Raw genomic sequence first — 24,646 nt, 5'->3', positions numbered from 1 at the left:
GGGGGGACGCCGGGCTGGGCCCGTCCTCGCCAGCTCCCCGGGATGCGGGGTGGGGGGGAACGGGACTAGGGGCGACCCGCCTCACTCCTCCAGCCTGGAAACCCGTCGGTGGTCCCGGGACCCCTCTGAGCGCGTACCGGAGCCGTCGGGTCGACAGCCGTTCTGTCCCGGGCTGCCCCGGGCTCCTCTGGGACTGACGGTGATGGATTTACCGGCCAGGCGCCCGCTTTCCCCCGCCGTGGCCCGGCTGTGTCGGTTGTTGCCTGTTGCTTCCAGGTGCATCCTAAAACGTGGCGTTTCATTCCGCCCAGACGCCTTTATTTGGTTTGTGTACCGTAACGTCCGTGTTTCTCTCAGTTATTTTTTTTTTTTTCCTTCCTGTTGGCAAGGACACGTTTGTTTCAGTTAAAACATCCCCAGAAGAGAATTTTTAAGGGCTGATTGTGTCTGTTAGGGATGGAAATTAAGTATAAACAAACAGACTGTGCTGACTTGGTTTAAAAACATGCATCGGCGAAAATTAAGTGAAAATATAACTGGTAGAAGCAGACTTTGTGGTTGTTGTCTGTGTAGTTTTGCCTGTTCGAAGCATTTTGCGGGAGAGAAGGAGCAAAAATGCTCAGGAGAGGTTTGGAGAGAGGGAAAAGGTCATGTTTATTTCTTAAGCACGAGTTGGAGATCATAGCACTGCTTACCTGCGTTGTTGGATATAGCTTCATCTATATCCCCAATTTTATTCTACAAGTTTTGTTAAAGCACAACTTGATGGGATTTCTGAGGTTTTTGGCTGCTTTGTTAGAAAATGCGTAACTGGTGGACTACTTCTTTGCTGATTAAATTACAGAAACACTGTATTCTTTTTAAAGGCCTCTACTTAACATTAAAAGGTCAAGGACCTGAGCAAACTTTTTTTTGTGTACACAGTAAACAAATTAACAAATGGAGCTTGGCATAGGGGTTTCCTTTTGTTTTCCAAATCCAAGTGCAGACAGCTTTTAGCGGCATGCACGGAGTGTAACTCTCCTTTTTTCAGTTCTTTCACAGCATATTTTTGAAGTGCTGTGTTTGTCTGGTAAGCATAACTCTCTGTTTCTGTTTGAATCCTAATGAGAGGAACTCCACGAGTATACAGAGCTTCATCTTCAGAGTTTGTTCAGCCTCTGGCTGCGCTGCCCTTATCCCAGCCTCCAGCCTGGGTTGTGTCCTGCATATCCCGGCTCCCCCATGCAGACAGCGCTTAGATGTGCCTGCTGATGGAGCGTCAGCCGCGGAGCGTGGATGAACCAACCGTTCATAGTTAATTTGTTCCAGCGACATTCTTGTGATGGGCTAGCTGAGGCAGTGTCAGCGTTTCTTTTATAAACCATGGTTTCCCAGGACCTGCCGCGTGTTTCTGGGGTTGGGGAATTTGCTTATTACAGAAGCCTAAAATTAGAGTTTTGTCCTCTGAGCAGATAGTTCAAATTAAGGTTAAAAGCAAAATTATGTTGGTAATAAATATGAATCTGTTAAGGATTGTTAACAAAGATTGTATTAGCTTAACTCCTGTGTTTTGTCTGATTCCTGGTTTTGCATACAATGTGTAATGATTCACTCAGCTTCCTGAGATCTGCCCTTCTCTGTTCTTGAGAAGGGGGGGGAGTGTGAAATTTGAGGCAGTGTTATCTCCAGATAATGACATCTTTTTTCTGTCTGGCTTTTGAGGTTAGTGGGAACATCTGTGGCTGTCAGTGTGTTTTAAAATGAACAGAAAAGTTAGTATTGTACTTGCTATTTTTTATCAATTACTCTTTTTAGTCATCCTAAATCTTTATTTTCACATGCAGTATTCCACTGGCTTTCTTGCTTCATTTTGAGTGCAAAATACTTCTCCTTGTATTTGAGAGTGTGTTGCACAGGGAAGGTGGGTAAAGATCAAACATACAATTATGCAGACTAATCATGCGATATGTGAGAAGAAAAAGGTTGCTAGTGATTGATCTTTCTTGTATGTTTTTTTTTTTTCCCCAAAGCCACAGTAAAATACAGGCGGTGTGTATGTGCTCAGAAAAAGTCAAACCACAGCTCCTTTCCCACATGTCTGTCAGTGCGACATCACTTTTGCTCTTACGTTTCTTAGGCTGCTCAGGCTTAAGCACCTGGCGCAACCGCCTGTAATGATGGCATTGTGCTGTAGCATTTTCCAGGCTCTTTTCAGGACTCACTGTGTATTTGTAAAACAGTTAAGTGTAGACTATGTGAATTGTGAAGGTAAAAAAATCACGGATGTCGAAGACTGTAAAGAGCTAAGAGTCCTAAACAATGCTGGTTTATTTGTCATAACATGGATTTGCAAAGTACGTTGTAAATCTTCTGAACTCTGCTACAAATTCCACTTTTCACCCACACTAAGATGCTAATGATGAAAACTAGGAAAGCAGAACTTTGTATGTTTAAACTGAACCGTACTCGATGATATTGTTAAGCTATGCATAAAGCCAGAGGAATAGAAAGAGAAAATATGTTATTTTCAGTGAATCAATTTGCATTGAATCAGTCACCTCAGTGTCTTGGCTGTGTGCTACCTCATTGTCTCCCATGTTTTTTAACATTGTACTTAGTGTTTTTATATTTTAGGGGATGGAGGATATAAGTTTATTTTGCATGCCAAGCTTGCTGACTTTGCTGTTCAAGATAGCTTTTTGAAGTATACCATTCTTCAGTAATTTAGTTAATATTGCTGTATTGTTCTTCTATATCTGGTGCGTTCTTCATCAGATATACTGTAACTTTGTGGATCGCTACAGGAACTGCAGCTGAAGTACAAACACCAGGAAAGAGATGAATGGGGAAAAAAAAAAATCTCTTTTCCTCTCTAGTTTGCATACCTGTTCTCATGCTTAGTCTCTTTTCTGCCCTGAAAGCCCAAAACATACTTAGGTTTTGTGTTTTATTCCCCTCTAAATTCAGAGCTAAGGGTGCTACATCTGCTGTTGACTTAAAGGTAACTGCTGTTTTAAACACTCCAAGAAGTTCACAGCTGAAACATTAATTTTTCTGCTCATCCTCTTGCTTTTTGTGTGGCTGTGGATATTCTAAACATGGGAAAACAGGCACCCCTTGGAAATGGACTGAGACCAGCCATAGTTACGAGTGCCTTGCTTCATTTGTTGCGCAAGTCTCAAGGTGGCATTCAAGCCTCAGTGTCTTACAGTAATGTAAAATGGAAGGTTTTCTAGTTTTCTTTTTTTTGTATACTGTTTGCTTTAAGGTCTTTTAAATTCATTCTAGCAGTACTTACAAGGAAAATTTTGATTACAAGTTGCAGGTCAGGTGCCAAATACTTGGGAGAAGATAGGAAAGTAAAGGATAAATATTTTATAAATCTATATAACTAATCTCGAACTCTGATAGTTGTTTTTTTTTCCAGTTGTTTGAGATTTTAACATGGTGATTGCTGCTCCTTTGCATGTTATCTTGAATAGAGAGAGTAAGGTAGGTTACTGCTGTTGTTTGGTTGCTTTAAAGATAAACAAGAACATTTTTAAAAAGATAGTTTGATTCTTGGACTCGTGTTGTAGCATTGTGTAACAGCAGCAGTGAAGGTGAATTGCACTGAGAATTAGAATTTTAAATAAAACTGAAAACAGTGACCCAAGAGCTAGCCGTGTTGACCTTCTCATTTTGCAGCTTTTTCTAATGGTCTTTTGTGTGAGGAGAGGCCAGGATACCCATTTAATTACACAGGTGAGCAAACAAATAAGTTGTTAAAAATTTGTCTCATAGGGTGCATTTTACCTAGACACTCTGTCTCCCGTAGAGGTGTAAAGACACCTTCAGGCAAGTACTACATTATTATGGTGTAGTTTTGTGTCAGGAACTAAACTATGCTGATTTCAAAAACTCATATTTTATTTATGCTGAAACAAACCAAAGTCTCTCCTTGTAAGGAATGAGAGATTGGCTTCTTCAGAGAAACGTTAAAACTTGAGATCTGTGCGTGGCTGGGGTCTTTTCTCCTACCTCTCTAAACTGTGAGAACCGAAAGCTTCAATTCTTAAGACAAGTTGCAGGTATTACTAAAGAGCACTGTCACCGCTGTTGTTTGTTCTTGCTTTTTGATTCCAGAGGAGTCATAAGCCTGCCACACTTAATTGCTCTGCTGGTCTTTGATGTGTGCCCTTCTAGGCTGGCCCATATTTTAACGAGCTCATAGGCTTTCTGTTGTTGATTCTGCCATTGTGAGTTTTCTGATTCAGGTAAAATGATCTGTGCAGTAGTCTGCATGGAACAAAGTGACGGCAAGGAACAGAGGAAATAAAATGCATGCAAAGCAAAGTATGGGGATATGGAAACTTTGGTTAACTTCAGGCAATATTTTAGTATTTTTAGAATTTTAAGACTCTGCTTTTGCACCTTGACTATTTGAGCATTAATCCAATGAACTGTGGCTGATTCCAGTGTGGTTGGGTAATTGAGCCTCGCTTGCTGATACATCACTAATAAACAAAATATTCTTACAGTGGTCTACTACATTGTCCCCTTTCCTGTGCTGTCTTATCTTGTGTAATTTCAGTAAGACTTTTGCTCAATGTAAGGTTGGCAAAGTTGGGTTAATCAGGACCTTCTGCTGTTGCAATTCTGTATTGTGAAACTGCTGTAGGGGTTAGGCTAAGCCAGCTGTGCTCCAGGATCAAGTGTGGTGTCTGTTTACACTACGCTACTAAAAAAAAGGAGTACGCAAAAGCGGAGCATACTTTTTCTTTAATTGAAGTTAATCTTGGTGGAAGGTGTCACATTGAAAGACTTTGGAAATAGGTGAAATTAACGCTTCAAGACAGACGCGCTATACCAAAATAAATTGCTAAATTGATCCTTGCCTAGATGATCTTTACAGCTGCTTGTGATCAAAGCCAACTCTTCTACTCATACTGCCCTAGTGTGGCAGATGAGTTTGCACTGTTTGAATTAAAACAGTAAAGCCAAAGGAGTATTAAGTGTTTGAAGCTTATTTTTATTTTGTGCTTCAATATATTATCTAGATGGTGCAGTAGGGAACTTCTGTAGAAATGTTTTAATGTGAATTCTTTAAACAAAAGCATCTTTCAGAATGAGAACTCCGCCCTACCTTTAAGATCTATGCGAGTAATACCAGATAGACACATACAGCGAGTAAAACTTTTCAAAATATATAAGTTTCTCAGCAGGTAATTCTCATTGAAATTCAGTGGATCTTTAAAACGTTTTTGAAAAGGATATCTAAATACCTTACATGCTTTTGAAAATGCAACCCAATAATCATAGATATATTGTTATTCATGAACAACCCACATCCGTTCTTCCTCTTTCGCACTGCTTCAGTTGTCCAGTGAAACATGTTTCAGGACTGTGAAGTGACTTGATTGGTAAAGTAATCGGGTTAAAAATAACCCAGAGGAAAAAAAAAATTGTTGTCCTCTTGGCAGATTTCATGTCATATTGGTGGCTGTGGAGAGAAGGGTATTGATAGAAATAAAAGCAGGCTTTGCTATTTTTGGTGCATTGTTCTTGGTTCAGGGAGGAATGCGATGAGCTGTGCTTGTGGATATGCCAGGTTTCCCCGTTGTTTGGCTGCTCTGTTGGAAGCCAGGTTGGGACAGTGCTCCACCAAATGGAAGGCAGAACTTGAGGCTGAAAAAGCACTTGGTTTGGTCATGCTTGGGAGTATGTAAAGACCTGAGCCATTGTGATAAGGGTATATTTGGGTTTCTGGGAAATTAATTACCCATTTTTATCACGGCAGTCTGTTTTGAGCCATGAATTCTGAGAATCTGTGCTGTAGAGTTCAAGGTGTGCGGCTGAACTTCACCTTTTGTTCCTTTCTTCAAATGCCTCTCAGTGCCAGTACCAGCTTTTTAAAATCCTCTGTTGGCTCTGATTCTCAGTACTGATCCAGCCTACGCTGTTCTTCCTGCTTCTTGGAAGTCTTTTCTTTTATTGTTCGTTACAGTACAGAAGATTCAGCATAGATTCATAAAATGCCCAAGGTTTTAGAGCATCCTTACCACAAAATATCAAGAGTTAGATCTAACTCTTGTTTTGGGGGAAAAGAATGTGACTGCAGCATACAGTGAGCTCTGATAGCTACAAAAGTAATTTTTGCATGAACATAGGTGAAGGCAGACAGGTTATCTGAAGAAAGTAAATGGACTTTATAGTTCTGGCCTTAATAATATGTCAGCAGGCATAGTGTATGTTCCAAAGGCCTGTTTTGTGCTACGTGTAGAAAATGGTGCCTGACACAATCATGAAATACTGCAAAAAGATTTACTAACTTCCCTTTTGTGAGCTATGGAAACCAGTACTCTAATAGTAGCGTGCTGCTTGGCAAAATCAAAGCAGGACCATGAGTGTACACTGACAGAAGAGTTATAACTTGGTTATACTGTCAGATGTGTTACTTTTTATAACTAGTCAGCAGGTTTCTGAAAAGAAACGTTGGAGCATTTTAGCATGAAGTTTTATATAAGTATTTTTATGATTTTTGTTTTTCAGGAGTTTATAACATATTTAATCTCATTCATGAATCGAACTTCCTTTTTAAGTCATGGATGACAAGGCTTCTGTTGGAAAAATCAGTGTCTCTTCAGACTCGGTATCCACTCTTAACAGTGAAGATTTTGTCTTGGTTTCCAGGCAAGGGGATGAAACACCATCTACAAATAATGGTAGTGATGATGAAAAAACAGGACTGAAGGTAAGAATCAATAACCTGAGTTTGTTCCCTATTCTTCTAAATCAAACTAACCATAGAGAGCTTAAAGAGGGACTTCTTTGTTGTGGAAAACTTGACAGAAGGGAGAACTTATTCAGGAATCAATTTTGCCAGTAATTTCTGCATTACTGTTGCTGATGTCAGAGGTGATAATTAGGTTTTGAGTAAGAGCTCTCTCCATCACTACCTGTGGGTTTTTTCCCACTTTGCAGAATCCTTCATGAAACGCTTAGGATGAAACAGACTGACTGTCAAGAACTTTGAACTGTGATTTTATCACAGATTTCAGACAGAAAGCAATATTAACATACACTTGATTTGACCATATCTGTTAATTCAAACATATATTAAAGTTTTCCCCAATGTGAAATGTTCTCTTTAAGAAATGTAGAAGTGTAGTTATAACTAACAACTTGGCATGCATCTGAGAATTCAAGCCTATGTGGTAGGCTTGTGTGAATTGGAAGGGCATTGATATCTTCTCACTTTTAAAAGTGCTGCTCTGAAAAGAGATCCTTTTCGCGCTTTTTTTTTTTTTTTTTTTTTTTTAAGCTACATAAAGAAAATCTTTCATCCCAGTTTGTATTTCGGCAGTCTTTAAGCAAAGTGATACAAGTGAGGTGGTCACTCCAAATTCCATCATTTTAATGTGTTGAAAACTGGATCTTTCCTAGAGTGAGTCCAGTTAGTGTGTTCTTTGTGGGAAAGAGATAATCCACCATCGCAAGAGATTGACGTCTATAGTCACACCTACATCTTCAAAATAATGTCTTTAAAGATGATAAGAAATCGCATCTTCTGCCTGTTGGACTGGGTGTTCCTCTTTTCCTTATTAGCAGTTGTAACAGAGACTTTATTGAATGTTTCTTGATGCTTTTGCTCATCTTGCTTTTACCTCCCAGCTACTTTCTTTGTTTTTCTTGCATTCCTTTGAGCCCTGGACAAGACATGCCATTATAGCATCTGTTTTCTTTTACATAGGACTTTAAGCTAATTCTGTTAGTTAAGAGTCTCAAGATCTTACTTGTGCTTAATCTGGCAAAAATGTTCATTTACATTTTATTGCTATTGCAGAAGATTGCCACTTCACATCATAGGATAGTCTAAAAAAATTTGAAATTTTCTTGAACAATCAGCCTAGTTATCTATGAAAACTGCTGAAAGACTGTAACCTCACACTTGTCTTCCTAATGCTGCAAATACCAGCAGCTATAAATACTTAACAATTCAGAATAGTCTCCATAGTGGTGCTTACCTTGAGAATGCTTATGTGACAGTGTATGTTATTAGCTCCCAAAGTTGCGATGCATCATTTGAGACCCCAGGAGGCAGACACAGTCAACCAGATTTTCCATTTCATCCTGTTACTTCCAAAGAAAATTTGGAAACGTGAAATGCCGTAGTCTGCAGTGCTCCTTGCTCCACGTGGGAGCTATTTGTATTGCTGGTCTAACGACTGCCTTGTGGCTGTCCTGCAGTGTTTGTATGACATGCTATATCTTGTTTAGTACAATCGAAGAAATTGAAGAGACTTTATATACAGAAGTCATCTTCATAAAGCTTGCAAATATTTCAGAGAAGAATATCCTTAATCAATTTCGAACAGACTCCTGAAAATGACTTCTTAAATTTTCCTCGTATGTTTACTTCCAAAGTGATTTATAAAATGGTGGCTAAAGATATGCTGTCTCTCTTGATGAGAAAAGAAGGTTAGCACTGCTGCCTCCTGATCATTAACAATTGTAAAATAAAGTTATGCTGTTCCCTGATTTGGCACTGAATGTCACAGAGCTTTGCAGGTCTTAAAGATAAGCTTCTTTATGAATTTGGTGCCAAGACTGAGCACAATCCTTGAACAAAGTGATTCACCTTGAGCTTTTCAGTATTCCGGCACTTGAGAGTATGTGCTGTTTAGTTATTGGCTGCAATCTGAGTGATTAATGGAAACATTATACCTTAGATAAGTAGTCAGTGCGCAGGAGGAAATGGGAAGACTTTTTAGCTGTTCTTAAGAACAGAAATTGTCTTTTGTTATTGTTCTACAAGAAAAGAGACATACTATCCTAGAATATGGCTCTGTTCTTGGTATCTTTTTTTTCAGCTTGCAAATAGTCATTCAGTAACCAGTTTTACTGTATTATTAAACTGTTTATGGTGTGCATGGATAAGTGGAGTTGTGAAGGTTGTCAGACATATGTTAAAAGTACTGTCACCGTGATATCTAAAAGTGTTTAAGTAGTATATGGAAGATTAATATTAACAGTGCAACATGAGAACGGAGGTTATGTATTTCATAGGAACAAATGAGTTTTTTCAGGGAGAACTAATTGCTTTGTACTTACAACTAAGTTTGTTTGTTTGTAGATGTCAAAACCCATTTGCTTTGATGTGCCCACTAAGAAAAGCAGAAGATAGGTTCGGGTTCATGTTTGAGCACGTGTCTTTCTGGTGTTGTGTTTCTTTAGAAAAGCAGTTTGAGGATCTTTCATTTGCTAAGTGCAGTCTGAGGGTACTGCTAGAAGTTTAGGCTTGTGTTTGCTGAATATGATAGGCTGTGAAATTTGTACATCAAACCTAAGGCTCTCATTTCAAATTTGTTGATATGCTATAGTTTTAAGTAATAGTGCTGTGGACGTTAATGCACATTTTAGTTTTTGTTCTTTCTCCAAGTCCAGACAGAGAAATACTTCTTCCGAGTACAATCAGGAACCGTATTTTTCTTCACTTGGTCGTAATTCATAAATGTGTTTTGGTTTTTGTCTATGCTGAAATACTTGGTTCAATTTAAAAAGGGGTTGTCAATGATTTTTTTCCAGAAATATAATTGGCTAGCTGTTTCTGCTTTCCATTATTGTTTCTGGGTCTGCTTTTGCTCGCTGCCAGTGGGACTGAACTGGATTTATGAAAGCCTTGTTTCTGGAGCACACTGTAGAGCAGGAGTTCTTGAACTACACGGTACAACGAGACCTCTCAGAGCAGAGGCCAGCAGCATATGCGTCAGGAGAAGGGAATAAACTACAGTTCTAATAAATCCCCTGTGTTTCTGTAAAGGGAGTTCGCTACCTCCTATTTAAAGGTCAAGTAAAATTAATTTTCAGTTTTGTGAGAAATGGAGAAAACAATGATTAGGGCAAATGGTTTCTTTCCTCTATCTCAAGCAAACCTACATGAAGCATTTGTCAGGTACGCCTTGTTTATTCTTCCCTTCTGCCCTTAGTTCTGCTGCACTCTGTCATGCTGCCTCTTACTGGTTTTTTAGGTTGCAGCAAAGTTTCAAGCATGTTTACATCTTAATCTGTGCTGTTCCCACGGTATGGTGAATTTATGCGGTTGCATAAGAGACATTGGTTGACACGAAGTTAGTTGTAGTTTGTATTTTAGGCCTTGTTTCTCAGGCAGCTGGTTTGTTGCACTTGACTGTTAGGGCTATGAGAACAGCAGAGCTCCTCTAGTCCAAAAGTATATTTACTGTGTCTTTTAGAATTCTTTTTTGAGGGTAGTCTGGGCTGAGAAGGAAGGCTTTCTTAGAGGGATTCTTTTAAATTACTTTTTAAATTAAGATTTTCATGATGAGATTTTAGAATATTTACGGGACAGATTTTTTTCTTTTTATGTGCCTTTTTCATGTCACACCATAAACAACTTAGACTCATGTTTTACCTGTCGCTACTATTTTTAGGAACTTTTATTTTCAAGATCATGTTTTATGGGGTAGTATCTAGATGCAAGTTATTGATAATGATTATTTTACCAAATACAGTAGACCACTGTTCAGACTTTTGTGGCTTGTAATCTTGATGGAACAGAACATTTTTAATGTGCATTTTATGTTAATACCATTGCAACATTTAATTCTCACTGGATGTAAATTCCTCACCTTCCTTTCCAAAACCCAAAACTGAAGCTTGTTTAATCACTGTGAGCAAAAGCATGAGATGCAGTTTTTTGCCAGAATGAATTTTAACTTCAAGTTATATAAGAAACAGGTCCTGTAAACTAGAAGTTACTTTAGGTTTTTTAATATACAGGCTTTAACAAGGCTGGCAGGACATTATGATTGATTCATTACATTTTCTTGCAAAACATATAAACTGTGTACAGTAAAGTAACATGGTGCATCTTCCATCATCATCATCATCATCTTTCTGACGAACGCCTGCAAAGGCATGAATAATAAACTTGATACTTAAAAGGATTATGCCTTTGATGACCACATGCTTGTGCAAGATTTTTCATTGCTTCCATGAATCATGCAAATGAATACTAGAATTATTGGGAGGAAAATGCAAATCTGTGAATTCCTGTAACTAGTTACAGGTTACTGATACTTCTATGGATGTACAGCTGAGTGAGGCAGTTACTGTCCCGCTCCTGGCAGATGATCCTAGCTAGCACATCAATGTATTCTAACCCATACCTAAAAATTACTTTCTGTTTGAGCATAAGTTTCAAGAGCATAAACATCTGACAGATTTTTGTTGTTGTTGTTTAGATTCTGTAGTAAAACAGTCACCAGGTTATTACTTTTTATGTCCCTCCTGCCTCTAGGATCTTGTGTGCTTGTTGTTTTGTTTTTTTTTTCCTCTACCTGTGAATTTCATTTTTTTGCCTACTTTCTTCTGAAGAACCGGGATCTGGGACTTTTCTTCTTTTAAAGTAATTGTATTCTGCTCTATTCTAGAGTAATTCCAGTTTCTGTTCTTTTGTTAATATTCTTGTATATTAAATAGTTACTTTTCACCAGAAAACTAATATGCAATTTACACCTTTAATGCAACATAGATAGAGGCTTCAGATACAGATAATTATTTGGAGATTGTAGGTCTGAGTGTAAAAGAGAAGACAGTAAGTAAACTTCATGTTTCTTCTTTTTCCCTCTGAACTGAGAAGTTCGTCTTTGGGGATGCGATGGAAATGACCATATGTCAGAATTCTGACTTGACTGAGAAACCTCTAATCTTGCTGTAATTACTCCCGAGACATGCCTGGTGGAAATGCACATACAAATATCTAAGTGACATCTGATGTTTTGCTCATAGTATATTTAATTCATTGCAAAGCTCATCCATGTGCATGAAGGTGTTCTGTTATCTGTTCCAGTGTTATTTCAGCAATCTTAACTGGACTTCAGGTTGATTTATTTACTGTTGAAATGTGAGAACCTTGGCCATTGCTTCAGGTACTTTCAAGATAATATAATTTTCTACTGTGAGATGCTACTTTTGAGGCAGATGGAATTTGCTTCAATACTGAGATTGTGTTATGGGCAGATTTCTGTCTGCTCTGTATTCTTCCTCCTGTTTTTAACCGCTTCCTTTCTTTACTGTCTTGTTTTACAGATTTAAAAAAAAGAAAATTTTCTTTAATAAGATTTCTTTTACACTCTTTTTAAGAACTTGGGGTAGTTGCACAATTTGGATTTTATTAGCTGGCATGTAGCGTCTTAAGTCAGTAAGCTTACAGAGATGTAAGGATATAGAAATGCATATCTGCTCGTAGGGTTGAGATGATAATAACCAGCTCATAGAGTTGAGACAATAGTAACCAGCAGCAGCTGAAGTGATGGAATCAAGTACCTTTCTCTGACTGCCATCTGGTAAAATACTTCTGTAAACTCCATTTCTGTGCTTAATTTCTAAACTATGTAAAGCATCAGTCACTTGCCTATTAATTGCAGAGGAATGGACAAAGAGTTTCCTTAGATACAGTATCTAAGTTTCCTGAAATTAATGTCTTCATTCTCTTTTTAGCTTAGAACCTAATTTCGCACCATTTAGGTTGCTTCATGCTTTCATGTTTACTTCAATGAGTGCAAAGTCAGGCTGTAGGTGAGTGTTAGGAAATAAAACAACACTACCTCTTGTCCTCAGCATGATGGCATAATCCTGTTCCAGATTCTTCGCTTCTGTGAAGACTTGCTGTCTTACCCGTGAACCACGTAGCATATTTAATTATATTTGGCCCTTTCTGGTACTATTCTGAGAATTATTATAGACCACTGTACTGTGGACATCTGTAAGTTTCTTCTGTCATAAGCTAGTCTTTGTAGTTGGTGATTAAAGACTAGTTTGAAAGTAATCTCCTTACTTTTTCCAGTGCTAGAAAATTCCTGCTTTGAGCTTGTTAATTTGTTAAAGTAGGGAGGATATAACCCATACTGGTGAGCATTTGCACATTGCAGTTTGTGTTTACAGTTGTAACTAGGTTAAATTTATTAACTGCTGCTTTGGTTGGCAGAAAAAGCCATATGAATGACCCTGTGCCTGAGGGGTGTGTTTGGTTTTTTTTTTTTCATTCAAACAGTTTTTTTGTGTCCCAACTCTGTTTGTGGCTCTTAGATTGTGGGGAATGGAAGCGAACAGCAGCTGCAAAGGGAGCTTGAAGACGTGCTGATGGACCCACCCATGGAGGATCAGTCAAGTGACCGGGACCATGGAGAAGAAGTTAGAACTGATGGAGATGGGGAAGAACCTGTTGTCCTTGAAGCTTCAGCATCCTCTACCATTAACCCAGTGTCGGTGGCAGGACTCCAGAAACCAGAAATGAGTTTGCCAGTGAAACCATCTGAGGGAGGTTAGAAAGAAAATGTGGAATGCCTGGTGGTATCTTATGAGCTAGCTTTTTATGGGGAAAGGAAGGAGAATTTATGTACAGGTGTGTCCACCAACCTTTCCCCATTTCTCCCATTTTAATCAACTAGTGCAGTAAAAGCCAGGTTATGTGATGCAAGAGTTAACATATGCTGAACTGTCCTCTCTTCTGAAGACACTTGCTGTACTAGCCTTGAGAGGTACTCTGATTTCTTACCTGGCTGTATAAAATTTTAGTCTCTTTAGCTCGTCTATGCATCTAATTGCTGTAATGAAAATCAATGTACTCTTATATTTAAAAGAAGCCCTCTGAGTGAACTGGTTGTAGAGTTGGGATAGCTGAGTTGCTCTCTGCCATCAGCAGCTCACTTTCAGGCAGGGTTTTCCTATAGTATTTTGTCCTGACCTGACTTTCTATAATGTGTTTCTTGATTGCTTTTGTCATTTAGTTAGAGATGAGTCAATCTCTGATAATTTTCTTACATATACCTTGTCTTGCTTCTTATGTTCCACTTTGTGTCTCACCCTAGACTGTGAGGATTTGAGCCCTTTTACACCTATGACAGATGAGGACAGCGTGGTGTTTAGCAAGCTCACCTACTTAGGTTGTGCCTCTGTGAATGCTCCCCGGAGTGAAGTGGAAGCCCTCAGAATGATGTCCATCTTACGAAGCCAGTGCCAGATTTCTTTAGATGTGACTCTGTCAGTGCCTAATGTCTCTGAAGGAACAGTGAGGTATGAAGCTCGCTCAGGTGTACTCCATGACTGTGTACATTTAATCTTATTTCCTTTTAGCAAAGGAAACAAGCTACCAGTTTACCTGGGAGGAGACATGAGCAACTTGGGATTTTGTTTAGTGGAAAATGTGGGTTTTAAAGAGATCTGAGAAAAGTGATGCTTTGAATTTGTTTGCCAAAGACATTTTACGTTCAAGGATCAGTATGAAATACTATGATGATCCAAGGTGTCCCCAAAGCCATAGTGGGAGTGGTTATTGCTGAAGACTTTGGAAATAGCCTGGAAAGTGTTTAGTTTGTAGGGCTGGAAAATGGCTGATACACAAGGCTTAACAGGGATGAGGCTATCCATTGCTGCGTATTAGCGTAGCTTTTGAAGGCTAAGCCCTGAAAACTATGGGGAAATTATTGGTGGAAATGTCTGTTGCATTGTTCCTTTTTATGCTGTTCAATTTATATATAATTACTCTGGTCAAGTTTTGCAGTAAATGACAGTCAGGAGCTAGTTTCTTTGTGATGTACTTTCGTCTGTAGCTATGACATTGTTAAAGCTTGCAAGTTAATATCTGGCTGAAATAATTGTTCTGAAGGTGCAAGCTTTGGGGTTTTTTTCCTCTTTCTCTCATTTAACAGACTTTTAGATCCTCAGACGAACACAGAAATAGCAAATTATCCAATCTATAAAATCCTTTTCTGTGTACGAGGGCATGATGGAACCCCTGAAAGTGATTGCTTTGCTTTCACTGAAAGCCACTACAATGCAGAACTCTTCAGGATTCATGTCTTCCGATGTGAAATCCAAGAGGCTGTAAGTTGAATCTTTTTGTTAAATGATAATTATGTACATGTAAATGTTATTACTGATATGAAATTGAAGTATTTCAGGCACGTTAGAAGTAATGTAATTCATCACTTTTGGCTTTTTTCTACCCCAAGTTAAGATAATTATAGAAACCTTAGGTATGAAATAAGAATGCATGTTTAATAGTTTATCCTTTTAAGAAGCGTAGAAAACCAGTTAATTAGATGCTAAAGCTGAATTATTTTTGTACAGTTACTTCTCATTTTATTCTTTAGTGAAAATTCAGGTAGGTTTCAGCCGATGCATTCTGTATGTCTGTGGCTTTCTGATCTTTCTTTGGTGCTGTCTAAACACAGGTGAGCCGAATACTGTACAGCTTTGCCACTGCCTTCCGTCGTTCTGCCAAACAAACTCCGCTCTCAGCCATTGCCACCCCACAGACTCCAGACAGTGATATTTTCACCTTCTCCGTGTCATTGGAAATCAAAGAAGATGATGGGAAAGGTTATTTCAGGTATAGATTCTTCATTCCTGTGTGTGCAGCATCTGGTTCTGTTGGAAAGCGAGTGAATAAAGAGTGTGAGTCTGAGGTGGTCGCTAAATTCCCTTTTTGAAAGTTTCCTGTTCTAGTTTAAATGAATCCCAGACATAAACATTTTTGGGAAGTAAAACAGTGATGTCCCTCTGGACTATTTCATCTTTGTTGTTGAACTGATCCTGGTGCTACCTGCAAAGTGCTTCTCATAGTTTGTATTTTTCTTTTGTCTTTAAACCCTTTCCTGTGCAATGTGTTTTAAGTTGTTTTCAGCTGAATTGCTGCTGAAGCTGAAAATGCATCATTGTGACTGTGCTCTCATATCCAGAGTTGTGCACGTTTTCGGCCAGGTTTTCAAAGGTGCTGAGGATGTGTGAATTAGTGCAGGAGGCATAAGGGTGCATATTTTTAATAAAGTCTCATGAAAGAAAGCAGAGAAAATTAGAAACTCTGAAAACCTAAATTTTTAATATAATTTTGCTGATCCCAAAAAGATAAGTTACTCTCCAGAGAAGTATTCAGCCAAATCTGTTTGTCACAAGATACATTTACTTTTAAGACCTAGTACAGGGTTATTACTGCTTCATCAGCTGAGAGCTTGATGATCAAGATCTCAGACTTGTTCCCACATTGCTGTTCCAGAACTAAATAAAGGTGTAGTTGTCCATAATGTGTTTTTTTGCTCCAGAGATATGGCTCTGTATGCAACCCAGTATCAGAAAACAACCATACGATTATGAATTTGTGATCAGCAAGTGTCTAGAATTCAACAATGTTGTTTAAAACCCTTTCTTGAATAGTTGTTTACTTACAGTCATAGGAAAGATGTTTGTGTAGAGGCAGAAGGTAACTATATAGGAACATAAAGACCACTTTGCATTTTAACTTTGGTCATTAGGTTTGATTTTGCTCCATGAATGGGATAAATTCAATTTAATCTTTCTTAAAATATGTTGAACAGAGAGAATTCTCTAGCGACGTTTGAGAGCAGAGTGTAATAGAACAAATCATACATGCTGGGCTTCTTCCTCTTTACATGATAGTGCTTTGGTAATTACTGGAGTTGCATAGTTCAGGCTGAAATCTTCCAGTGCTGCCCAGGAAAGGTAAATTTCTTGAATGACATTGCCTATGTAGACATGATGTTATTTTTAGCCTAGTGAAAACCCAGCTTTCCTTATTTTCCCCCTTGTGATTGCAACTTCTAGTTACATTATGCATTTTAAGAATATGAAGGATAAATCCTTCATCTATACCCATTTCCCTGTGATTTCTTAGGATTGACCTCTGTATTAGTTATTGAAAGCAGAAAAGAAGGCAGAATTCAGCTTTGTTCTCAAAGATCATCATTAGTTCTCCTTGGTTTTGCTGTGATCTGTTTCATTAAAATACTCACCTGTTCTGATCTGTAGTGTTTCTTTATCAATATGAAAAAAGATTTACTAACAGAGCTTGCCTCTGTTTCTAACGGGTTCTGTTTTCTGACTGAGTTCTCAAAATTTAATTTAATTTTTCCTCTCCCCCCCCCCCCCGAACCGGGGGTTATTAGCAAGTGGTAGTGTAGGGTGAGAGTATTAGAGCAGCTTTTCACATTGTATTGGCTAATGCTGTTTTCATGTTAAGTCTGATGGTGGATAACCTTGGTTTCTAAAAAGACCTTTTTTAGTTTATGCTAAAAAGTTATTTTTCTGCTTAGCCTATACCCAGTGCCTTTAGATGTTTTATATAACCATTTATAGTGTTCTGTAATTGCTGGAGTGTCTTTATTTCAGTACAGCATGTGTGCCAAATACTCTGACTTGTTGAGCACTTTGGCTCCTAGCCACAGCTTCAGAGATGTTTCTCTTCTGGGTTTTAAATCCAGCTCTAGTTTTATTTATTGAGTGAATAAATCCCATTTAATAATCCAGTAGTTATTCAGCACTCCAAAGGACTGCTCAAGTGTTGAAACTGAAAAATGATTTAGCTTAGGGCCTGAGCCTGAAAAGATACTGACGGCTCTTAGGCTTGGATGCAGCAGCGGCTGCTGAGGTGCACGGCGGGCAGAATCGTGGCTGCAGCACACGGGGATATGCCAGGTGAAGTTCAATCTTGCTGGCTTGGTGCTAATGTCAGCATAGCCACAGCAGTGCAGGGTAGTGTAAGCCAGCCTAGGATTTGATGCTTACGTGGTTTCCAGAAGCTGTGCTGGTAAGAACTGTTTCAGTCCTAGCCAGCACGGGTATGTCAGCATGGACTGTAGGCTGAACCTCAGCCTTTGCTATGGAGATGTATCTAAAGATCTTGTCAGCCACAAAAATACAGCTGCATTAGGAGTGGAACAGGGCATTTGTTTAAAAGCTATGTACCTACTCTGTACAAGGTGAAGAAAAGTGGATTTTTGCCTCCAGCTAAGCAGAATCCTACCTACATTGGGCATACAGTACAGGTTTTAGTTCAAATAGCAAACTTTATCAGTTTGATGTTAATCCTCGTAAGACCCTTCGCGTGCAGACCCATACTCACCTGGAAGTTGAGAGAACGCTTTCCATGTACTCAGTCTCTGAGTACCTGACCCTGTCTTGGCTCATCTACCTTCACTTGTCACTCTGGGTCACTAGTAGTGCATTTCTGTCATGCTGGGGAAATGGGGTCTGATGGCATGTACTGGCTCTAAGTATGTAAATCCACTGTCCTGACCCTGGAGACAAAACTCCTGCTGACAGTTAAAGGCAGTCTGTTATTCCCTGGCCTGGGTAAGCACCCACTGTCAGAAAATAAACCCAAGTTTTGTTTGAGGTGTTAAACTATGGGCAATACTCCACCGTCCATTTTGCAACTTCTGGGGGTAACAATGCATGGTTTGAAAGTCTGAAATAAAATAAAGATTATTTTTATATCCAAGAGAAAAGTGAACATGCGATTGACTTAAAAAGAAAGTCAAAACCCAACAGTCTCAATTTATCCAGTATTTAATGTAACTGTGCTGCTCAACAGGGAATATTGATGGTAAAACTTTAGCGTGTGTATTGGCATTGAAGTGTAATTCTAGGTTTTTCCACCACACTATCCCCTCTTTTTGCAGCATTTAGGAGAAGGGGTGCTCTGGAGAAAAAATAAGGAAAATAGTCTAAAGATTGGTGCACTTTCTTGGCTTGTTGGCTTATCATGTGCCCCAGCAATCACCTCCCTTGTGAAAGCAAGCAATATGCAGTTTCTTATAAGTAATTGCTTAACAAATAATACATGCATGTTACGTGAGGAATCAATATTTAGAAACTTTCTTGAAATGCTGATGGAAGTCTAACAACACTAAGCCACACAGTATAAAATCATGGGTTTTATTCTGCAAACTAAGTGTCCTTGGTTTTCACCTAATGATGGTAAAATAACATCACGTAATCATGTTACCATTTCTTTCATGTTAATGATTGCAGTGTGCAAGGAAGAAAGGTCTTGAGTGCTTTTGTGTAAAAAGCTGGCTTCACCAAGTGTCTCTTGCTGGTTTTGATACATGCAAGGAATACAGATAAATGACGCTCTGAGGTTTGTTGTTTTGTTTTTTTTTTTTCCTTTCCTGGTAAATAACAGTGCGGTTCCCAAAGACAAGGACAGGCAATGCTTTAAACTCCGCCAAGGAATTGATAAGAAGATAGTGATTTACGTCCAACAGACAACTAATAAAGAACTTGCTATTGAGAGGTAATTTCATAAATTTTTAAAAAATTCTTTATCTGTTTTGATGTTTTGTGTTCTTTCCTCTGAGGCAGCAGATTAGTAATTGTTCTATTAATACTCCATTTGTGTAATTCAGTGCCACACCTCTGTCAAGTGGGATTGTGCAGAAGATCACATTGACTTGTTTCAGCATGTGTGTGGCAGGGGGCACAATACAGGCGCAGTCCGATCTTGCACAGATCTGGCTGTGGAATCAGTGGTTGCATCCCCTCTAAATACCCATTTAAAAATCTTTTTTAAAAAACATACTGCTTTTATTTTCAGTGGCCAGTTTGTCTTAAATGCTGAGGCTATAATCAGTGACTGAGTTATTTCAATCTGCTTTCATTTAATCTCTGTTGCATCTGACAATATTGTTGTATGTACGCTTTGAAGCTGCCACAGTCTGGAATTCTAGAATATGAAGTGTCTCTGAGGGAAGGGGGGAGCTCAGACTTCAAATCTTCCACTGCTTAGAAATAAACTAGCAGTTTTTAACTATTGATGAAGTTTAGTGCTGCTCATACTACAGAGAAAAGATGCAGCTTCTGCCAGCCTTTGCAGTCTGAAATGAAATGCGGGACAGTGTGGTAAAGCAGAGGATGAAGTGGAATATACCTGTGTGGGCCAAAAGTCTTTGCAAAATGAAAACATAAAAGACAAGTCGTTGCACTTTATTTGGAATTTCTTGATTCTTGTCTGTATCAAAGGGTAAATTCTATGCAAATATGTCTCAAAAAAAGAAAAGAAGGGAAGAAGAATGCAGTCTAAGTTGTCCTGTGGGATAAGGAACCCTTGTTAGCAGTGTCTATATTACACTGTCTTGTAAACAAAGATAATTGAACAACTTTCCAGGCTACTGTAGGCAGGGTAAAATCATATTCTAAATATGCTTATGAAATCTTGCTTGACACTTAATATTGGCTTGACATTGTTTTGCTTGACATACTTGATGCTGCTTTCAAATGTCAAGGTTTGTTGACATTTGTTATTGGATTCATGGGCTGCTTGTGATGTATGACAGCAAATATTTAGGTAAGGAATGTTAGTGGTTTGTTTATGAGTAAGTCTAAATTTTGCCATTTAATTTTTTGCCTGGTTTTGCAGATGTTTTGGCCTTCTCCTTAGCCGTGGGAAAGATGTTCGGAGCGGTGACATGCACCTTTTAGATTTGGTAAGGATCTTAACAAAATTCAGTAATAATTTTGATAACGATTGTGTGTGATCTCCGGATAGACAGAAAAGATTTAGATGCTTATATACACTTGTTGGTGGGGATTGATGCTGTTGCTTATGCTATTGAGGTTGAGGCCCTGGGAAACTGGGTTGAATTCCTGCCTCCTACAGAGGTAGAACATGACCTGATGCTTGGTCAAGGGAGTTGCCCAATTTTGCAGTCTGTCATGACTGTTGTCAGTTAGGGGCCTGAAATAAGAAAAATGGAGCCTTATTTTTGGAAGCGCTGAGTATTAAAGAGCTGTGCTTTGAACATAAAAAGTTTTATAGCATACTTATCACTGTAAAAATTGAGGCTTAAGCGGCTTCAAACATAACACTGAGAATTAGTGGGCACTTTTATGACTCACTTCTCCATCTATAAAATGATGAAAGACATCATCTGACCTCACAAGTGTGTTGTGAAAACAAACTTGCTAGTATTTATGAAGTACATGCTTGTTACAGTAGTGAGTACCCAAAAAGGTCCAATACTACATGAATAATTTTGCTTTTTATCGGGCCCAGAAAATAAGGCTGGTAGGTAGACAGACACACTGAACCCTAAAGATAAAATATTGACTTGGTTCTTAATAGCTGAATAACTTGTGTTTTGTTTGCTGAATAAAGCTGGATCTCAGGATATTTTAGAGTAAAATTTATTATATAAAATAACTACTTGGGATAAAATAAAACATCTGGTGTATTAAAACATAGTGAAGTAGAAGGTATGTTAATGTGAAACATATGCCAAGTTTACAGGTTCAGCAGTTTGTAAGAGAGCGTTCTGATTTAGTTTGTTTTCTTGTATTAGAGGCAATGAACTACATCCCCGAAGTTTATGATTAAAGCCTTATATGTTTAAATGCTTTACCACTCAGGCAGGTGTTTCTCTTTTTTTGGTTTGTTTTTTCTGGTTTTAGTGGGGTTTTGTGGTTTGGGGTTGGGTGGGGTTTTTTTGGTGGTTTTTTTTTGTTTTGTGTGTGGCTTTGGGTTTTGGGTTTTTTTTTTTTTTTTTCCCAAACAGCAACAAAAAAGCAAAGCTTCTGCAGCTTGGAGTCCTGTCTTTCCAAGTACTTGGCTGTGATCTCACCTACACCTGTGTGAGCTGAAAATTGCTGTCAAATGGCCACCTCCAAAATGAGCTATTGGTCTTCAGGTCTCACTAGACAGACATTCATACCACATACATATATAACAATTAGTATTATTTGGCATTTTTATGCTATCAGCAAGGACACCAAAGATTGCATGGGAACTCTATTCTTTTCTTCAGAGATGATCTCTGTTACAGGACTGTGTCACATGGACTTCAGACGCTTGCCCTTCTCTTGCCAGTGTAGTAGCTGTTTTATGGGGCTGAGACTTCATAATGTAGAGATTTCTTTAATTTAAATAAAAATACATAAACTTACCTTGTTTCCAGGAGTCCATGGGTAAAAGTTCTGATGGGAAATCATACGTGATCACTGGGAGCTGGAATCAAAAATCTCCACACTTCCAGTTTGTAAATGAAGAAACACCAAAAGGTATGAACTTTGCCAGATGTTATCCCTAGCCAGGGCGAATGACTTACATAGTGGGCATTGGATCAATTCTCTTTTCTTTTAAGATGAATCCTACAAAAAGACCTTCATAGTATGGGATATATTCTCAGAAAGTAGGATGCCAGATGTAACATAAACATCTAAACAAAATAGAAGGCTAGAAGAAAGCTCCTGCGTTCAGTAAAAATACCTTGTAAGAATGACTGTATCCCAGTAGGAGGCTGTGTAGGTTGGGGACAGGATGCAGATGCTTTGTGCACAATTAGAGCTTCTTAAGAATCCCATTGAGAATTGCACTAAATGGCTATTGCAGGTCTCTTCTTTGCTTAGTTTCTGTGGTCAGCTCAGATTTTTCTGAATCCAAGTTTTTAATTAAAAAAGAAGGATTCCTGTACCTATGAAAATGAAAGTAAAACACTCCCAACTGTAATCTGAAAATAGCTGATGCTGCATTGCTCTCTTCAGTCCTGAAACAGATCTGTCATTACTTCTTTTAAGATGTCAGCTGAATTATCATCTTTTCAATCTATTGTCACAGTTGTATGCCAAAGGTTGGGGAAGTTAATAGAAATTGACTGGGCAAAGTCACAAAAGTCTGCTGCTGGGTGCAGGTGGGTGCAGTCTGCTGCTAGATTGAATGCCATCCTACCTAAAGGACACAATTTATCATTTAGTACCAGAAGAGATCTGATAGGTCACTGAGTCCAGTTGCCTCCGTTTGGAGCATCATACTGTATAGTCAATTTTCTGAATCTCACAGCTGAGATGGTCTTAAATGCTACCTTTAATGTGGTGGGACTTAAGTAACAAAACCCAACTAAAATGTAATTAGGCTAGATGGCAAGAGATCTTCACTGTGGAGTTAAGTATACAGATCCTTTATAATGTTTAATGAAGATTTTTGATACTTTTCAGTGGGATCTTGAAAAGCAAAATTTTTATTCTCTTTAACAAGAACATTTTCTTGGCTTGAAGACTTAAGTTTCCTTACTCTCTAGTGGATAGTGCATAGTCATCTTATTTTCGTATTTTGAAACTTCTAGGGTTTTGAGATGTTACATTAGGGAAAAAATTGAATTCTGCAAAAAAGTTTCATTTGTTCTTTCATGTTACTAGGAAAGAGGTTATGGAATATTTTGTTTGAAATATTTCTTTTAATACTATTGCTTTGATTTTTCTCTCTAGATAAAGTACTGTTCATGACTACCGCTGTGGATTTGGTGATAACTGAGGTTCAGGAACCTGTTCGATTCATTCTGGAGACTAAAGTCAGAGTTTGCTCACCTAACGAGAGATTGTTCTGGCCCTTCAGCAAACGTAGCTCTACTGAAAATTTCTTTCTAAAATTGAAACAGGTATTTATTAAAAAATAAATAAATAAAATCTACAGTTAATTTGGGATTTGGCAAGGTTGTTTTTCAAATATAACTGTGGCACAGTCAGTTATATTGTTTCAAGACTTGAGAGGTAGGTTTATGGTACAATGCTGAATAAATGCAAATGCACTGAAGGTAAAGATAAATTGTAGTTATTAGTGCCTGTTGGCAGATCAGAATTTCACTGTGGCTTTTTCTCCCTATGATTGGTAAAATCTTTACTAATATAACGTTCATATTTCAGCATTTTACTCCTGAATCATAGTAGTATAATAAACCTCTTCAATTTTAGAAAAGCTATCCTTCATTATGCTAATTGTTGCTGGCTATCTAAAGTTCCCATTAAAAGCTGGATGTTCTCATTCCAAAGCAAATTTTGATAGCTTTGATGAGGCTGCAAAGTTACATAGAGGCTTACGGATTTTCCAGCCAAACCACAGAAATAAAAGGAACAGAGTATTTATCTGCAAACAGGGGCTATGCTGAGAGTTGCTTGCATAAGGGTATAGTAGGGTAAGTATGTAAAATTAAGGGTTAAGAGAAAAAAAAGGCTTTGATATAATCCTGGTGACATGCTATCTGATATGTCACTAAATTGATTTTATCATACAAATCCAATATATTTTATTATTTTTTTTAGATGAGCAAACATCCACCTGAAATGAGAAAAAAAATTATTCTTTGTGAAAGGCTGTTTTCCCCCTTGTACATGGTTGGAAGCAGAGATTTCAAACATACCCCAAGTTTGCCCTGGGGGAAAAAAAAGACCCAAGGAACCACAAAAAAATCCCCAGAACTTGTTAAAAACTTTTACTGTTTTTTCCAACTTACTTTTTTACCCTATCTACTAAAAAGGAAAGGATTATTTCTGTCCAGGATATTCATAATAGCAGTACAAGGCAATAACTTAGTCTCAAAATAAGGCTGGAAAGTTGAAGGTCCAAGTCACTAAAGAGATGATGTACTTGAAGTAGCTGTTCTCCTGCTTTAGAAATTATTGTTCTGAAATTAAAGTCCTGTTTAAAGCAATGGAAATATATAGAAGCAAATAACAATGTGGATGTATGTCCTCTCTTAAGGTTTTATAATTCTGGGTGCAGCCCAAAAAAGCAAGGTTGGAGTCCTGATTTCTTGATAAGTGTTCTTTTTAAAGAGGTTTTGAATTAAATAACGAGTCTTTTAGTTCTTTTTGCACTTTTCTTAAGGTGCTCGCAAATAATGGCATCTTGGTAGTAACAAAGATGAGGTTCACTACGGATTCTTTTTTGTGTATGTTGTATTTTTTATGTAAAATATGAATAAACATTTTGGAAACTTTCCTTTAGAACTTCCTTCAAAATTTAAGGTGGAAAAATTCTTCATGGATGAGATCAGTCTTTTTACTTAGGATATTTTTGAGGTGGAGCATGGAAATG

At 38.2% G+C, this 24,646-nt stretch overlaps 1 protein-coding gene across 4 annotated transcripts in view; it reads left to right on the top strand.

The window, feature by feature from the left end:
• The first annotated feature begins 243 nt into the window (after positions 1-243).
• Positions 244-24,646, top strand: part of RABGAP1 (RAB GTPase activating protein 1) — a 74,388-nt gene continuing 49,985 nt past the window's right edge. For all 4 annotated transcript variants that reach the window (XM_010570732.1, XM_010570733.1, XM_010570731.1 and 1 more), the window contains exons 1-10: positions 244-276; positions 6,514-6,715; positions 13,072-13,306; positions 13,854-14,058; positions 14,694-14,868; positions 15,219-15,376; positions 18,968-19,078; positions 20,201-20,267; positions 21,735-21,837; positions 23,041-23,210. In XM_010570732.1, the coding sequence (XP_010569034.1) occupies positions 6,566-6,715; positions 13,072-13,306; positions 13,854-14,058; positions 14,694-14,868; positions 15,219-15,376; positions 18,968-19,078; positions 20,201-20,267; positions 21,735-21,837; positions 23,041-23,210 (1,374 nt within the window). In that variant the 5' untranslated portion in view covers positions 244-276; positions 6,514-6,565. The remainder of the gene's footprint in view (positions 277-6,513; positions 6,716-13,071; positions 13,307-13,853; positions 14,059-14,693; positions 14,869-15,218; positions 15,377-18,967; positions 19,079-20,200; positions 20,268-21,734; positions 21,838-23,040; positions 23,211-24,646) is intronic.

This window comes from Haliaeetus leucocephalus, unplaced genomic scaffold (assembly GCF_000737465.1).
Source record: "Haliaeetus leucocephalus isolate CR32 unplaced genomic scaffold, Haliaeetus_leucocephalus-4.0 Scaffold306, whole genome shotgun sequence".
NCBI classification, from domain to species: domain Eukaryota; kingdom Metazoa; phylum Chordata; class Aves; order Accipitriformes; family Accipitridae; genus Haliaeetus; species Haliaeetus leucocephalus.
Note: the sequence above shows the minus strand (reverse complement) of the source record. Positions and strands in the feature narration are given on the sequence as shown.